Source organism: Numenius arquata, chromosome 10 (assembly GCF_964106895.1).
Source record: "Numenius arquata chromosome 10, bNumArq3.hap1.1, whole genome shotgun sequence".
Classification (NCBI taxonomy): domain Eukaryota; kingdom Metazoa; phylum Chordata; class Aves; order Charadriiformes; family Scolopacidae; genus Numenius; species Numenius arquata.
The window spans coordinates 40,684,151-40,702,441 of NC_133585.1; the positions used below are offsets into that span (position 1 = coordinate 40,684,151).

At 43.0% G+C, this 18,291-nt stretch overlaps 1 protein-coding gene across 1 annotated transcript in view; it reads right to left on the reverse strand.

Annotated features, from left to right (window-relative positions):
- FRAS1 (Fraser extracellular matrix complex subunit 1) overlaps nucleotides 1–18,291 on the reverse strand; it is a 175,063-nt gene that overhangs the window by 69,556 nt on the left and 87,216 nt on the right. The window contains exons 16-22 of the mRNA XM_074154995.1: nucleotides 16,149–16,292; nucleotides 14,458–14,598; nucleotides 13,455–13,595; nucleotides 12,385–12,558; nucleotides 9,640–9,780; nucleotides 7,824–7,967; nucleotides 407–559 (exon numbers count right to left, since the gene is read on the reverse strand). Coding sequence (XP_074011096.1) covers nucleotides 407–559; nucleotides 7,824–7,967; nucleotides 9,640–9,780; nucleotides 12,385–12,558; nucleotides 13,455–13,595; nucleotides 14,458–14,598; nucleotides 16,149–16,292 — 1,038 coding nt within the window. The remainder of the gene's footprint in view (nucleotides 1–406; nucleotides 560–7,823; nucleotides 7,968–9,639; nucleotides 9,781–12,384; nucleotides 12,559–13,454; nucleotides 13,596–14,457; nucleotides 14,599–16,148; nucleotides 16,293–18,291) is intronic.

Sequence of the window (18,291 nt, forward strand, 5' to 3'; positions counted from 1 at the left end):
ACCACCTTTGAGATGGGATTTACCAGAGAGAAAGAGAAAAACTCACCTTGACCTCCTCCTCACAGGCATATTGCTGTCTGGTACTCATTACACTTATTAATTGTACTGTCACAGTAGATTAGGTCCCAGTAGCCTCAGCATGTGCTCAGTACAGTACAGCACTGTCTGCCTCAACAAACTCACAGTCTGAAAGGCAGACACAGGTTATGGGGAGCAAGGAGAGCTGGCAGGGTTGGCAGCAACTCAGCTGGCAGAGTTATTAGCCAGAAAGAACATCTCTAGCTCCTAGTACAGTGTCTTGCCAGCTGGACAAAGCTTTACTAAATAGGAACCATTTCATGGAACACCTCGCGAGGATCCAGGTGGTCCCTTGTAGCTCCCTGAGGCATTTGTAGGGACTACTTACTTTTGCAGGCACCATTCTCCGCATAGTATCCCACCGGACAGTCAGGAATGCAGTGATCCCCCAGGAGCAAGTGACGGGCGTTCTGGCACTTCAGACAGACGCTGCCGGTGTCCTGCAGGTTGGCCACACAGTGTCGGCACAAAGGGTGGCAGTCTAAAGGAAGCAGGGAATAATGGATGCTGTGATCACAGATGGGCAAACCTCAGAACTGCTAAAGGGAAACACACTGCTGAGAACTCAAGGAAGTCACTTGGGACGTAACTTTCAGAGCCCTTTCCTGCTATTTGGTGCACAAGGGCTGGGATCAGTTGCTAAGCACTGCACTTCCAGATGTCTGCAAGAGAGATGACCAGAAATTACCGCACTCAAGCAGCATTCCTTTTCCTCTTGCCCACCTCCCCACCCTGTACTCTTCCTGAGCATCACGTTTTCACTGCTCCTCAGCAACCACATTCTCTGCATCCCTTGTGCCCCGTTCAAGCATCCTCTTTCCCACCCCTAAGTGAGCTTGGGAAAGCTTTGTACAAAGCCAGCTCAAAGCTTTTCACTTTCCCCAAACCTTTCTCTGACTTTAGGTGCATCTACCTACAGGTTTATCTTTGACAAACCACGCTGGCAGCTGTGGGCATTCACCTCCCTCTGCTCCCACTGTTGAACAATGAAGAGCACAACCTGTACAGATGTATGACCTTCTCCTGTAGTTCTTACTGTTTAGATTTTCCCACACAAACGAGACGTCCATACCCCGAAGAGGCCACTGCAGACCTCAAAGCCAAGCCAAGAGCAGCATTTAGAGTTGCATGAGAGTGCCTGAAAACCTTTTCTTTTTTCCCCAGCAGCACACAGTGTCTCCTGACCTTTGCCTGAACTTAGGCGCTTCAAAAGCTTTTACAACAAGCCTTTTGTATGCACAACAGTGCAGTGTAAGGCAACCTGGAAGCCAAATTAATCCTCATTATGGTAATTCAGAAAATTATAAAGGAAATGACAACTGTCTTGAAAGAAATGTAATAATGAGGCTTGATTTGAGTACCTGGCCTCTTGTCAGATTTCTACTGAAGGTTCAACTTTCTGCCTTTTGTCTCTTGTGACAGCACTACTACAGATTGTCAGGCAATCTAATTTTTACAAGCTGAAGACAGGCTCACATGGGAGTCTGGGGGAATTCTGCATCCATACCTGCAAGAATGTAGTAGCAACTGGAATCTGACTTCTCTACGCTAGACATAGATGATTCTTATCAAACTGGTGGAAAAGCACAGATGCAGCTCAGAACTGAATGCAATTCTGACCGCATGGAGGGATTCAAGGTCCTTAAAGCAGCTCGTTCCTTCACCTCCTGACTTTACAGGGTATACAATCTACCTACTTTCTGCTCCACACTCTCAACCTTGCAGATGGGAAATTAACAGCCAGAGGGGAGGTAAAGGTGTGCGAGAAGAAACATTATGCTTAAGATAGTGACCCTATAGGTTCTCTATCCCTCTCTGTCAGGACAGTGGTAAGAAAAGAAAAGCGGCACATGAGGTCATGCTCCCAAACTCGGTGACAGACCTCAAAACCTCCTTAGAGGGGTTACAGCTTACAAGGGTTATCACACTGCAGCTTCTGACTGCACAGGAGAAGTCAATACCCAAAGCATCTTCCCATAAATCTTCACAGCCAAAGATCCCAAACCTGTGCTGACATCAGAGTGGAAAGACCTGCCATCTACCTGCAGCCTCACTGAAGCCAGAAAGGATCACTTTCAGCTCATTGTAGAGAGCAAGGACAAAGGTATCATCCAAAAGGCCCTGAGCACCATATGTAATTTGTGTGCACAGGAAGGTAGGGTGAAGAGTTTTATGCACTTATATTCAATCAAATTAACATAAATCCAATTAGTTTCTCATGCTTCCACATTTACCTGGCAATATGTCTACTCCCCTATTGTTAAAATAATACTCCTCCAGTTTAATCTCTTGACAGAGCCACTGGTCTCTAATAGACAGCTTTGGCTAGATGTAATAAGTAACTAAACTCACTGTGTATGGTCAATAGGTGCTAGAAACAGAGCATAAAAATGTGACAGAGAAAACTTAGGGTGTCCAAATAACCAATATCTACTGTAAATAACTAGACTCCCAAACTAACATTTTAAAAGCTAAGTATCTACAAAACTAGGTGCTGCTGCAATAGTTTTCTCTTTAAAGCCTCTATGTTTCCTCCTGTGTATTGAAAGGGTTCTTTTTCTCAGCTACTGTTTTAGGATAAATCAGCCCCATACTCTCTTATTCCTTTGCAAGCCTGGGCATCAAAGAGCACGCAACACCAAATAAAAAACCAGAACTGACGCTCATGGTGAATTTGAGGGACATTGGGGAAATAGTGAGAGAGTAAAAGAAGAACTGAAGTGCTTTGTTTTGGAAAAGATTATTTAAATTTTTCACAGCAGGCCCTTTTTGAAGCGAGGACTAATAGGAGCTGAGTGTTTTCTTTATGCTTCTCAATAATACTGCACAGCAGTATTTGTTTCCTTCTCCTGCCTTCTCCCTGTCAATCCCCACTCCAGCTCAGCTAGCAGGCAAGTTACTGCCTGCAGGCTTTGGGTTTTCGGAGGCTTCACATCCTGTGGTTGTTGCAGGTCAGTGCAACACTGTACTTAATTCCCTTAGACTTCTTCCAGTATCCAAACTGGATTCCTCAGGGCAGCATGTCACCACCTTGCTCATAGTGCTACCAATGCCTCCCTACTCAACTTTTTGCGATTAATGACTTGCCTCCCACTGGCCAAACAAAGCTTTTTCCTGCTACCCTTTCAGCTTGCTCTAATTTCCTTCTTGTCAATTCACCTCTATGCAAAAAAACCCAACCAAACCACCTTACCTATCACTCATTTTCCTATAAAGCAACTTTCATTGTAAGGCATAATATAATATGGGGGAGAGGCATAATAAGGCATAATAATAAGGCATAATTATGTAAGGCATAATATAATTGGAGAGACAAAATTATCACTAAAGTGTTTGTGAATGCTCATAAAGGAAACCGGAGGCATTTCTACCTCCCAGTTCCACCGTTTGCTAAGCAATCAACCACTTCCATTGTTTAAACACACCTCCTCTCTGAAGGGCTCTTTAGAAAAAAATTTCCTGACGCAAGTTTCGTACTATACTCTAAGGTGTGAGGTTCACAACAGAGCACTACTTTAAATCAGTACTTACAACACCGTGCAATTCATAGGCATGTCAGCACGCAAACATTCTCTAGCACCTTACAGGAAATTCAGAAAGAAAATCACTATGGTTGATTCAGAACACACCTAGCACCAACCCGGATTTTTGGTTTCTCTTGGTTGTTGGAAGGGTTTTTTGCCTCTCGTTTAAAAGACCTGAAAGGGAATTTGTCACACAAACAAGCAAGGTGAACTCCTGGTGAAATGCAACCACGTTTGTAGAAGATGCCTGCATCTTCTGAAAAGGGTGGGAGCTTCTCTAGGCAGCTTAAGGCAGGAAATCCAGCTGGATGGTGCCTGGCACCAATGAGCCCAGACCAAAGTAGGGAAATGATCTTCTGTTTTCCTCCTCTGGCAGCTCAGCTGGTAATTTCTGCAGAAGGTTGCACGCCAGTGACTAAGTGGAGCTAACCCCCCAATTTCCCTCTTGCTCTCCTCAGTGAAACTCCAGCTCTTTGTGATGATATCAATGTCTCTCTAAGAGTACGGCAACAGCTCATTAATTTTACAAGGAGCTGAATGTATTTCTTGTTGTCAGTGTTCCTTCTGGAATTTTAAGAGCAAAGCAGAAAGGCTTGTTACAGGCATCCTCCTGAGTGAGCTCTTCTGGTTTATCTTTGAACATTTTTGCAACTGCACGCAGACTAAGAAAGCAAGGGCCCAAGCAGCTGAACATGGGGATTGGGAGTTCCCTTTCAAGGAAGAAGCAGCTGGAAGACAAGACCTTGGGGGATATTGTATCAGTGGGTGTTTTGAGTTTTATTTCATGCTAGCTGCCCTTGCTACTAATTCTGGTAGGATGTCCTTCGCATCCCTTTACACCTTCGCTGAGCACCCAGTAGAGCTCAGTCTGTGAACTCCTTGCTTCGGCCACTGCACAGTCCCTCTGCATTCTTCTAATTGCCCTTCTACCAAGTCAGGAAAAGATTAACAAAGAAGCCTCAAGATCAATGAGGAAGCCTCAAGGCAGGCATATGATTTATCCAAATCAGGAAAGTAAGGGCAGGGTTTTATGAGCAAGACAACAGTTTTAGCAACAGTACTATTTTTCAGACTGGTAACTCCAACGTTTCCTGAAGCTGAAGTTGTCTTGGATAAGAGGAAGAGGGAAATCAAAGTGTTTTCAAACTGAGAAAACAAAAAACACAAAAGCCCTGAGACTCAACAGGGGACTGCTAAAGCCACAAGCACATTCCTGTACATACACTTTAGCTATAAAATAAAATTAATCAATTGAGCACTCTCAAAGAAGATTGGCACAGATTCAGCGTGCCCAAACCAGAGCTTAGAAACTCATTAATCTTTTGAAATTTGAGGCCATTTTGTCTTTTTTCTGCTTGCATTTGAAATGCTTATTTGATAAACTGCTGAAAACGAGATCTTTTTTTCTATTAACAAGGCAAATGTTCCAGTCCTCATTCAGGTAACATGTACAATAACAACATTAATTCACAGGCAATGGTTTCAAGTGACAGTTGGTTTTCTCCATCCTGTATGAAAGATTTTCCCCTGCAGGTCCATAAAGTATGACAGGCGGCTATAATGCACAGCAGTCCCTGTAAGCTGTAACACAGTTCTGCGTGGAGGGTCGGGAATTAGAGATAAATGGGAAGATAATTGTAAAAAAATACTGCCTTGGGAAGCAAAGGAAAAAGCTTTGTTAGATTCTGATGCAAATCGTTTATTATGCAAGTGTCAGGGATTTTAATGTTCTCTTTTATGGGACAGCTGCTCTTTAACTGGTAATTAATAACTTGCAAGGGCAAACTTAGCATTTCAATCAGTGATGAATGAGAAGAAAACGAGTGAAATTTAACAACCTGAATGTGAAGCTCTTTATCTGTAGCAGAACTGGCAACATGCATCCTTTGCTTAAACATCGGACATGAATTTGGTACAAAGAACAACACACTTCAGACTGCAGATCTGAGCCCAAAGTGCAACTTGTTTTTAAAGGCAACAAATAACTATTTTCCTCTACAAGGATTCTCAAAACTTCAGTTAGACCAAGAAACATCAATGTACCTATGTGTAAGACCACGTGAACATTAAGGTTTTCTGTGTCATAAGGAATATTTGGCCTGGCCTCTAAAGGCAGGACTGACACGAGTGAGTCACACTCACCGTAGTCAGTGACTAGTAGCAAGACTACGGTCAGAATTGGGAGGAGGAAAGATGTCTCCTTACACTCTTATTATATCGCACCTGGAAAGCTTTCTCTCCTGTCTTGAGGGCGCAGATCAAAACACTGACACTCAGTGATGCCAGGCACTGTGAACCAAGCCTTGAAAATATGTTTCTACTTTGAGAAGACAAGTCTCTGAACAGTGGACCATGTTCATGACCTACAGGGCTTCAAAATAAAGCTTGTTCGTTTGGAAGGAAAGGATGCATCACCAGCCTGCAATTGCTTTGGAGACCAGAAAGGCAGGCAAGGTTCTTTGCAGATGATTCATCACTGTCAGTGTAGTGTGTCTGGAGGTCAAACCTTGCCCTCCACATTACCTGAGCAAGCCCACCATTTCCAATTTCGTCTCCTCATTATTGCCAGGCATTGTGATGTCTACCGAATCACCTGGGATTTGGGGAGCACACATATTGCTCCACGACACCTCGCCAAGCTTACAGGTAACAGCAGTCTAAAAGGGATAATTAAAGCACATAGCACACAGCAAGCAGCAGAGTAAACCCTCCTCAGAAAGAATCCTGGGTTATAATAAATGGTACTAAGTTTTTACAATTAAATCTACACCTGGAAGACCTCATTTCCACAGGCATTTTTTCACAGGAAGCATAATCCAAAGTAATGGCAAAATAAGGCGGAAGAAATAAAGTACATACAGCTATGATATGACAGGACACTAATAAGCATTGTTGGAGCCCCTGAAATTTTACAGGGCAGAGACAGCTCTTTACACTGACATGCTGAATTATTTCCATATTGTAACTTGAGTGTATGAAACATCTTGATTCCCCAATCTGATTTCTTGTGTACCTAAGGATCTGTACAATACTTTTAGGATATTTTCTTACTCCTCAGATACTTTGTTTCCCTTCTCTCTTTGTCTCTGCAGACAAAACAATAACTGTTATTTAAAAGGAAGACAAAGAAATGGTTCATAAAATTAATCTTTGGAGAGCAAAGAAACAAGACTTTCATTAAAAAAAAACCCAACACATACATGTAAACAGTAAGAAGCCTCTGTGAAAGGGAATCATCCACATTAAATTAAGAACAACAGCCTCTCAATGGATATATTTATTATGTCTAATGCATTTTTTCCTCTTCGTAGGATTGCTTATCTCATTTGGAACTATTCATCCTAGAATAAGCCTCACACACCGTATCTGTTGTTGATAAAGAAAAAAAAAGGCTTGATAAAGCTCCGAGATCGTTGGAGCAGTTCCCAGGATATGTTTATACACATCTGCGTGATGGATTAAAAGCGATTTTTCTTTTTAAACAGATAAATGTAATCAGTGGCTTCTGATGATAGGCTTAAGTGCAGGACCGAGCACCCACAAAGTATAACCCCTATATATAAATCCTATTACCTCCCCAAAATGCACACAGCAATGCTAGTTGTGCCAATCTTTCTTTAGGCCCCCATAAACTGCTTCTCTGAATCACAAATGTTTCCTTAACTCACTTTACTGAAGCTCTTTGCAGGACCTAAGCAGCTTTTCCAGCTCTGGGTCCCCCAGGTTTGGCTCTATGGTGACAGGCAGTACGCTCTAAAGCCCAGACTGGAGCGAGACATGGAGAAGTGCTTGGCCTGGCAAAGGCAAGCACATTGCCACTCAGTAGAGTGGAGCTGCAGCCCATCCTGTTGTTAAGAGCATGCTCTTTATGAGATTAATAAACACATGAATGCTCTGATGATTCCCATGCATGTGATCTCAAGCCTTCACACCAAACCGTGCAGCAGCAAGCCTGGCAAAGGAGAGCCTCATCTCCCTCTTCCTGCCACCAGCCTTACACAATCTGCAATTGCCTTCACTCAGTTCTAGGGAAGATATGTAGAGCAGGAGTGGCAAGCAGCTTTGCTATATACTATGCACACTGGAGAGTTTCCTCACGGTATTTTCATCTGTGTGACATTTCACTCGTGACAAACATTTTGTTTTCTTTGTGGTGTGTGCACGAGTAGCTGGTTAATGCCACAGAAAGACCATCACCCCATGACTCACGTCATTACTTACCCACACAATATCCCACCAGGTTGAGATACTGCTCTTCCTTGCAGCTTGTCCTGCACCTTCCACTAGCTAGAGTGGCATGGGGGTGGCAGGTTAAGCACTCCAAATCAGAAGGGCCACGGCACGTCTTGCAGGATGGATGACAGGCTGGATAAGAAAATCAACACTTGTTGTTATGCTCTTGGTATAGTCCACTTTACACTCTCACCTCCCAGAAAGCCAGCCCCTGTAATAATCATTTACTCCTAATCAAACATGGATATAAAATGATCTAATAGCACCAGTGACTGCAGAGTTGTGGTTTGGAAGGCTCTGACATTGACATTTTGACTAAACAAGATGAGAAATGAGTTGTCAATTTAAAAATTTGTTTTGTTCTCTGCATTAATCAAGGTATAGATCTATACAAATACAAAATATAGACTGGCCCTTTTATTCCTCCCTCCAGCATAGATTTGTGCACATAAGAAAGAGAGTGGGATGCACAGGGGAGATAAATTAAACATCTTGGGATCGTAGGAACATCACAGTGGCATGAGTTTGATATTAATGAGTGGAAAATCCAGGAATGATTTCTGCACAAAGCTCTCCCAAACTGAAACCTATAAAACCTGAATACCATGCCAGCTCATTAGCTATTCTGTCTGCTAAAAGCTCAGCAAAAAGATTGTTGAAAGTAGTTAAGATTGCTCAAAAATATTCACTCAGTCTGCCTTTCTATCCTTTCACCTTTAAAGACAGATGCTGTATTTCCAGGACTTCCATGCTACGGATCGGAGGGAGACAGAAATACTACGGCTAACGATCTGTAAAAAATTCTTTAGAACTACTTTTAAAGCTCTTCTATGAGTAAAACCACACAACTTCAAAAATCTCCCACCTCATGACTCCCCCAGGCTGCATACAATTGCTCGCTCCCCACACGGAAGCTGGGCATTTCGCAGCGGCCACAGCAAATGGCTCCAGTGTTTAAGACCTAACGCGTCACGTCCCACCACCCTCCCAGCCTCTCAGCAACCACGCTCCTCAATTCATTGTTCAAAAGGAAGAATCCATTTTCTAGACACGCTTATATTAACTGAGCTTCGCTGTTCAAAAACAGAAGGAAACCTAAGCTGGCAGCATATAGAACGATGCCACTTTCCTGACACTGAAATTGTGTTTCCAAGGCATTTACGTAAGCCTTCAACTGCATAATGCAGCATTCAGCAGTTACCTCTGCTCTAAGGTGGCAGCACGCAACCTCAAAATTGATGAATCTTTACAATGGCCTGCCAAATAAATGTGTTTATAGAGTTGTTGCTTGGGTGAGTAAATTGAATAAATAGAGCAATGGACTTCAGAAGTTTTTCTGTCTGAACTTGAGGCCTCTCCTACATCTGCAGAACTCCTTCCTTCTAAACCCAGCCCTATAGCCAGGAGTTAATTAAAATAAAGCCAACTCATATGGACAATATGCTTATCCAGCCTAAAAAAAGCATACCACTTTTCAGTGTGGTCCAGTAAAGACCTCTTTTGCCACAGCATGCTGGCTAAGAACATCATCCAAGCCTACTGAAATCAAATGCAAAATATCTTCAGGGAAACAGTCCAGGGGAGCAAAACTGATCATAATTTATGATTCAATGTGTATGCCTCTCTCCCATTAGGAGGAGATTCCATTTCCCGAAATTGGACTATCCTATTCTCCCCTGAAAATGCTTAAATAGCCTCATATAAATCTGACAGCATCTCTAATTATGTTGAGAAACCCATTACAAAGCGTGCATGCAATGAAATTCAGCAGTGTAAGCTGCAGGTGCCTGCAGCATGCACTCACAGTAGCAGTGATCTTCATGGACGAACAGCCCCTCTGGGCACTCAGAGAGGCATCTGCCTTCAAGCAGGACGCGGGAAGACAAACAAGCCGTACAGTCCTCATAAGTGTTCCCCATGCAGCCTGCACAGGAGGAGTGGCACCCTGCCAGGAAGGGAAAAACAAGAAGACAGAGAGAACCAAATTAGTTCTAGCTCATCATGGTTGTTACTGTCCTACAGTACGGCCAGATTGCTTTCTCCCCAAGGACGACAGGAAGGTATTTCCTTTACATGATTCTCTGCGTGTGAAAGGTAGAAAGGGCAGGAGCACAAAGGCTATACAGCACACTTCTTGAAGATAAGGAGCAACCACAGGTAGCTGCACATTTCATCTTTTTTTGCACCCACACAATTAAAGTGTATACACAAATAAAGTGGAAAGCTCAGATACACAACGCCATGTAATACTGTTCTCCTCCCTATAAGATCTCTGGGTTTCTGCAAACTTACCAGATTCTGGAATCATCTTTTGCTATCACCCTATATTTTCTATAAAGGATTTTCTATCCAGCAGCACCGCATGGTTATCATCAGCCATTGTGGAGCAGTAAGAGCAAATGTACATAGAGGTGGGCTGGCCACCTGACTTTACAGCTAGTGAAGTGAACGCTCATTACAAGAATCATTCAGCAAGAATAAAAAGAGTGCAGTTAAAAAGTCAGACTTCTTCACATTTACTGGTACTGATCCTAAAACAAGCCATCTTAAACTAATTAATCTGATTAAATAAATATATAAACTCATTAGTTAAAAACCTAGTAAGAGCAGTGACTCAAGGCCACAGGTTCTACTGTGTGAGTCACGGTTGAACACAAAGAGACTTCCTACCCTCTAGGGAAACAAGAGAAACACAGCACTGGAAAGAAGAAATGAAATTAAATGAAATTATTTATACAAGTACACTTAGCTGTCTGCCAGAGAGCCAGGGAGAGAAGTCAGGGATCCTCATCACAAATGCAAGGTCTCCAGGACTATCTTTGGCTCAAGAGACTCAAACCATATCAGAGAGAAATGTCTTACAGTTTTATCAGGGAAATCTCAAGCATTAGAAAAATGCAGAGATATTTCTGTGGTTTGGTGAGAAATTCACAACACCACAGGTAAAACCTTCAAAACCATCATTTTAACCTAAATATGAATGTAGGCATGGTAACCTAAATATAATGTAGGCACGGTACACATCTGTTGTGTTTTTTACACATCTGTTTGTGTTTTTTAAAAAGGTACATCTACAAACTTCACATGTATTTTACAGGGGTAGCTCAAAGTTTGAAATCTTGAATCTTCACACCCTTCTGCAACAAATCAAACTACTATTCTAATACCACTACTAATGCAGCAGAGCTAATAACATACGGGGCTGTGCTGGAATTCTTGCCCAATGACATAATTCAGCACTGTGACCAAACTCTGCTCAGGCCTGTTTGTACAGGTCTGTTCACCCATCTGAAGCAGTGGTATATGGATTTCTTCGCTCAGTTTCTATACCATAACCTGGACTCAGCCAAGAAAACCCATTGCCCGCCAAGGAATGGCCACTGTGTAGATTGAAGGTTCTACAGTAATGCCTTCAGGAACCAATCCAAAGCACTGGATACCTTATGGTCTGTGCAGGTCACTGTTAAAGACAGAATATTCCAGCAAAAAAAAAAATGCCACTTCTTCCTTTTTTAAGATCCCCTAAGGCAAAAAAACGAGTTGGACAGATTCTTTCCATCAAATTGAGATGAAGCGATAAAATCAAAATAAATGGATTTTAAATTATGTCCACTTTTAGAAAATGTTTTTTCAACAGGAAGAAACAGCCATCATTGGTGCTACTGTTATTAATGTTACCTTACTTAAGCTCTGTGGAGTCACTGTCTCTACGACTGGTGTTTCTACTTAGGGAAATCACTGCCATTTCTAAAAGCATTATTTCTCCTTAGGCTTCGGGTGGGCTGTACTGGCACAAGATGTACCATCTAACCTCTCAGCCTTCTTCTGTCTGCATCATTTTCAAGATATTGCAATAGGTTTGTTGTAGAGATATCTACACCAGCTGCCACAAGGTCTGTACAGCCAGACAGACTGGCTTGCTGATTTACACAGTAAACATTCTTTGCTGAACTCCACAACGCTTTTTTCTCAAAGTGGTGTGAAACCACATATATCCCCAATGTACACCATGTTACCCTCTTTTCCAAACTCTAGTCTTCGTGCAAATGCTTCCTACTTGGTATTTCAGGAGTAGCGATGGCATGAGTACTGCAGGGCATTTATCAGAAGAGCTTCTCAAAAGAATAGACTGCTGTGGGATGTCTTGACCTGTTCCAAAGGCTAATAAGGAGACAGCTCAGTCTTTTCTGAAAAGGATTTAAGGATTGATCCTGCTTCAAAATAAGTCAGTGGTAAAAATCACATACTCAACTTCAATGAAAAGAAAGCTAAGCTAAGCTGTGCAGATTTGAATGCAGTCATTTTTTTTTTAAAAAAAAAGCACCTGAATTCTTTAGTCACAAATATATGTAGAGTGTATTTCCCTCAAAAGGACTATTATATGCCATTCTGAAAGTTACTGAGTTTGAACATTCATGACTGTCACAAGGCAAACATAGGAGCTCAAAGCACATAAGAATCAAACTTAGTACAAGATCACCCCGAAACACCTAAAATCCAGCACAGCCCTGTGCTGAAGGCTTTGGAGCTGCTCCCATCCTTTACTCACGTTTGCAGACTCCTGCGCTATCTACATAGAACCGGGCTTGGCAGTGAGAGAGGCAAAGGCCACGTACAGCTCCTTCCACGGGCTGGTGAGGCTGCAGTACGTCCTCCGGTGCCCTGCACTGCAGGCAGTGAGAGGCCCCCGGGCCGAGGCAGGTGCGGCAGGACGGGTGGCAACCTGGGCACAGAACAAGAGAGCAGTCAGAGCCACAGCTCTGGGGACAGCTTTCTCAGAGAGATGGACAAGGCCCAACAACCCTGCAAACCTTGGTATCTTGTTGTGAATGTGAGACAGAAAGGGGAGAACACAACCGGTTGGGGTCCTCTTGTTCGTCCCTCTTTCCAGTTTTGCATTGCTGCAGAGAGTCCAATAGTCACAGAGCTAGCAAAGAGCATACACTTTGCAGCAACTCACAAGCTACAAAATCTGTTCCACAAACAGATGCGGTACCATATTTTCTGTATTTTAGAAAAATACTTTGACATCTTTCTCCCCACCCCCAAATAACAGCTTTTTTGAATGTTGGGAAAAAACTGCAGTACTGTGCCACAGGCAGTCAATTTTCCTTTAATTTCTGGAACCGCAACAGTGAACACAATCCCACTGGGAGAGAGAGCAAGAAATGACAGTCTGAAGCACTCATAGGAAGCGTAAAATCATCTTCCGAATTTCCAGGTCAAAATTTTTCTTTCCGAATTCAGGCCAAATTTTCAAGCCATTTCTGCAAAAATGACCTCAGCATTAGCAAATCTACTAGGTGTGTGTAGAATTTCATCCACCTCTTAACTCAAGAAAAACTTGGAAGCTATGTATATTTATTTCAACAGCATATAGGAAAAAAAAAAAAGTCGCTAAGATTACTAAATCCTGAGGGTGTGAAAGAAGAAAGTATTTGAGAAAATTTGCTTTTTCTCAAAGTAGAAAACAATCAGTAGGCAAACACAAGAGTTATTCATTGACCAGTTCAGCACAGGATAAAGGATCAGCATCGTAGCTGCATACTCTGAGCACAGCCTGACAAAAGCCAATACAGACACACTGGTTTACAACAGCTGGGGAAGAACATAGCTTACCCTTGCAGATGTCATGATCCTGGTAAAAACCCTCTCCACAGCCCTGCAGGCACTGGCCCCGGCGCAATGCCAGAGGAGAGGAACAGGAGGTGCAGTGAGTGGCCAGAGGTCCCTCACATGTGGAGCATGAATCATGACAAGCTGATAAAGAAACAGAGCACACAGAACTGAAATATCCCATTTTTTGTCCTTGAGAGTGGTGTTGCTGATTACAGCCTCCCCCAGCCAACAATGAAAACTCCCAGCTGGGATGATATTCAGCTATGTGAACTAATGAGAGCAGAAGTGCACATGTATTAAGAACTACTAACAGTAATAACCCTCACTCACACAGTGTTTTGAATATGTATCTCAGCATGTCTTAATATGCTTTGCAAGGCAAAGAGGTTATTTAAAACAATTTTCCACAAGTGAACTAAAGAAAACAAGAAGTCAAACTCCCTATCCCCACTTGCACTTCATAGAATCACAGAACACCAGGTTGGAGGGGGCCTCAAGGATCATCTGGTCCAACTGTCTTGGCAAAAGCTCAATCTAGACATGATGGCCCAGCACCCTGCCCAGCTGAATCTTAAAAGTGTCTGATGCTGGGGAATCCCCACTTCCCTGGGGAGATTATTCCAATGGGTGATTGCTCTCCTTGTGAAAAATTTTCCTCTTGTGTCCAACCACAATCTCCCCAGTAGTAACTTGGACCCACGACCCCTCGTCTTTTCCACATGACTCCTTGTAAAAAGAGAGTCTCCATCTTCTTTGTAGCCACCCTTTAAATACTGCAACCTGGTGATAAGGTCTCCCCTGAGCCTTCTTTTCTCAAAGCTGAACAAACCCAATTCTCTCAGCCTTTCCTCACGTGGCAGACTTCCCAGTGCTTTGATCATCTTGGTGGCCCTTCTGTGATCTTAACAGTCCCTCCCCACAGGTAAACATCTAGGGAAAAGATGACAGCGTGTGGAGGGTGTCTCGAGAGCCTTAGAAAAGGTCATGAAAATATGCCTCTTACCTCTGCATCTTCCATTGCTACTTGGGAAATATCCATCCGGGCACTCTGAAATGCAGTTCCCATCATGTAACAACTTATCTGAAGCACAGGTCAAACACCTGGGCTGGTCGGAATAGCATGTTTCACAGAACTGGCCACAAGCTGCCAAAGAGGACAGCTCATTAATGAAATGCACACAGTAAGCAAAGAACAACAGAGCAGTCAGCCTGGCCACATAGATAAAATAAAGTAAGCCAAATCATGCCTTGTGCTTTCTTTGCCAGAAAGGCATCTTTAAATATTCCTCTCCAGCACAAGCAACCTTTCACACTTCCCTGGAATAAGCAGTGACATTCACGGAGGCAGACGTGCGAGTGCAGACAGGTATTCACTGACCTGTATCCTGTCTAGGACTCTAAGTAAGTATAAATACCAGAAATGGGTCTACACCAGCCCTCCCTCCACTCCTGACAAAACCCCCTCCATCTCATATAGTATCCTTTTCCTGTCACCAACAGTCTGTGAATGGGGAACATCATTTTGAACAATTTCATGTATGAAAACCATCTCATAAATCTGTATATACCTTTGTACAACAAGCATCAGTTATCAGACTGTTCAGGAAGTAAAAAATGAGTGAAAAGTTGATTAAAAAAAATGTAATTCTCCCCCTCCCTTTTCTTCAAGTCAAAGTTTGAAGTGTGAAAATGCATCTAAAATCAAGCACGATAATGTTTCTTACCAATTCCTGTGGTCTATGTTCTCCCAAGCAGTCAGCTCCAAAGTTAACTGACCTGTAGTCTAAGAGCACTATGAAACTCTGGCTTCCCTAAGTTGGTAGCACCACTGCTGCTCTATATGCAGAAGGGCCAAGCATTTTACTTAACTGATTTTTGTTTCTTTTCACCAGTCAGCCAGCCTCTCTTTAAGACAGCTTACAGCTCTCCAGTTGGGTATCAATAAGCTGGTATAGACATCAACCAAACTGAAGGGGAACCTGTTCAAAGTGAAATTCATCCAGAAGTGGCCAGAATAGCAACAATTTTGTCAACATGCTGCAGGTTTTAAGCCCTCTCTAGCTAGCTGTGGCTCAGACAGACCTGTATGAAGACAGACAACCCCTGTGTCACTTCTACTGACTATGCTGGACAGTCCTTCAAAGCAGCTGGAGGTGGATACCAGCAGAAACCCAGACTTGACCTGAGTGGTTGTGGCAAATTCTAGATTCTTTATTTATTTGAGATTTTTTTTCTCCTTTCATGATCTGTTTGACTCAGGTCTCTTAACTCCCTCCAGCCATCTCTCCCCCTTTTCTCAGCAAATCTCTCCAGCTCCCAAGTCTCATCTGTTGTGCAGGTATTAGCTACTGTGATGCTGAATTATAATCAAATTTACAGAAACCTGCTGGCAAAGGCCATTTTTCTTTCCACAGACAAATGGATTTGCCAGGCCCTCAGAAACAACTCACTTAGGCTTTCATGCTGTTCAGTGAGGGGAAAAAAACTTAAACCTTTCAGGATCTGATTAGCTTAAATGAATTAATAATCTTACAAACAGCAGCTTTCCTCATCCGATATTTATGGAGAAGGTGCATCTGACTTCTTAGACATGAATAAAATCACAGCTGCTACATGGCTAAATGAAATATTGATTCCTTTTTTGCAGAGCATTTCTCAAACTTCTTGCAATTGGAGAAGAAAACAGGTATTTACCACTGCAGATTCCATCCTTTATATAAAATCCCTGTCCACAGCTGGCCACGCAGAACCCTGCTTTCAGCACGCGTGATGTGTCTTTGCAAGACAAACAATTGTCCTCAGCAGCACCCCAGCAGGAGGAACAGGACTCGTGACAAGCTGCAGGAAAGAAAAGTGCAGGATTAACAAACAATCAACTTCAATCATCTCTCTAAATTGAAGAGTTTGTAGTAATCCACTTTTTGGGGGGCAGTTTTGTTCCTTTAATTCACAGGCATTTACTGCTTCAGAAAAGGAAAAGAAAACTAAAACCACTGTTCCTCTGATGTTAGTATCTTTCATCCAAGCCATCTCAGGGGCACAATTTACAGCTACATTTTGTAGGTGCAATATGACATGCAGTATACATCAGAGCAGTTTCTGTAGCTGTAATCAGACTAGGAAGAGTGTTGGTAACACTGGTAAACGCTGTTCATCCTGGTGCTAGGGGCTGTACAAGCACAAAGGGAAATGGGAAGAGAGCTACTTAAAAACCAGACCTGCAATCAGATCCTTGCAGTGACTACTGACATTAACCCAGCTCCACGTACAAAGACAGAATTAGACTGCAGGGCTACAATCAAGATCCCACAAAATAAAAAACAAGACAACCTGCTTCTAGAAACAACTCCTGCCTTTCCAGGACTTCGCACTGGCGCAGAAGGAACTGACTTCTGGCTCTTGGCCGATATGGTTGGGCAGGGCAGAAATCCTCACATGCTCAGACTGAGTAATTCCTGAGGAAAGGTGGCCAATGGGTCCCAGGTCCAGTACAGTGGGCACTGCGTATCTTTTCCTTGACATCGCCAGCAGAAGGGACGGGCATTCTCTCACTGAGTGAAGATACCAGTTACATTTCTCTGTGGGTGAGCCACGTATCGTGGCTGGGATACAGTAATATTTCAGATGTTCCTGAAGTAAATCACATTCCCGCAATGCAGGCAGTATAAATGCCTTTTCTGTGGTATCTGGGTACAGGAACACATAGGCAAAACAGAGTGATTCTCAAGCATGATGACATCTTACAATTAAAATAGTAACTGTATGAGAATCAATTCTGCCTCCCAAAACAGCTGTTGAACCAGCCACCTTATTGAAAACTGTACAAGTTCAGCTGCGAGGGAAATTCAGCCCATTGCAGTTACTGTTTATGGAATCTGTGACGCAGACTCATGTTAAATCCTGTGCTACCAGTGCTTGCAAGAACTGTGCAAATTACAGTTCTTTTAGCTATTAGATTTTTTTCTTGATTACACCCAAATATGTTCCAAAGATGTTCTTAAATTTATTATTTCACAGTAAGGCAGGTACATGCTTGTGCTCCCAGACCACAGCAGGGGGGAGAAAAAAGAACTTTTTGACATTTGCCCTGTATCCGCAAACACGTTTAAAGTTGCAGCCACCCAAGAAGAGCTCATCTGTGAGTAGTCTCGGTGTAACGCAGGAACCAGCGAACACAGCAGCAGCTCATCCACATAACTAAGAGCACGCGTACATACAGAACAGTGACAAAAGGAAACACCTTCCTGCCAAAATAAATCCCCCTAAGTGAGAGACAATTCATCCTCTCCACAGGTGAGAGTGAAAGTGTTTGCAAACCAGACAGGCGTTAAGTGAGCTTACAGTAAACCAGTGATCACCACTACTCCCATCTCACTCCTGTTCTGTACAGTTTCTATGCTGCTTCTGCTTGCTTGAGGCCATAGTTGCTCTTGGGTTTGTTAATTAATGAGATAGAGCACTTATGTTTGTGTTTATGTCTGAGCCACACTGCACAGCAGAAGATAAACACCCCATCTTAGGGGATCTCAGCACTCCCCAAGGCAGGGAAGCGTTATCATCTCCATCTCACATGCAGGGAACTGAAACACAGCGATGTGACGTGACATGCATGGGGTTACAACAGGGAGTGTTCAGGGGGCCAAGACACAGGACATGTGAGTTCATGCCCAACACGTCCTTTGACATTCTGGATGTTCCTTCTCCATACTTCCATCTTTGCTTATTTTCCCTTTTCTCGTCTTCTATTGCCTTGTAACTAGCTGTTTGCTATCCCCCATCTCACCTTCCTGCATCTTTTCCTCCCCCTCATCTTATTCCTGATCTCTCCAGAATGCTG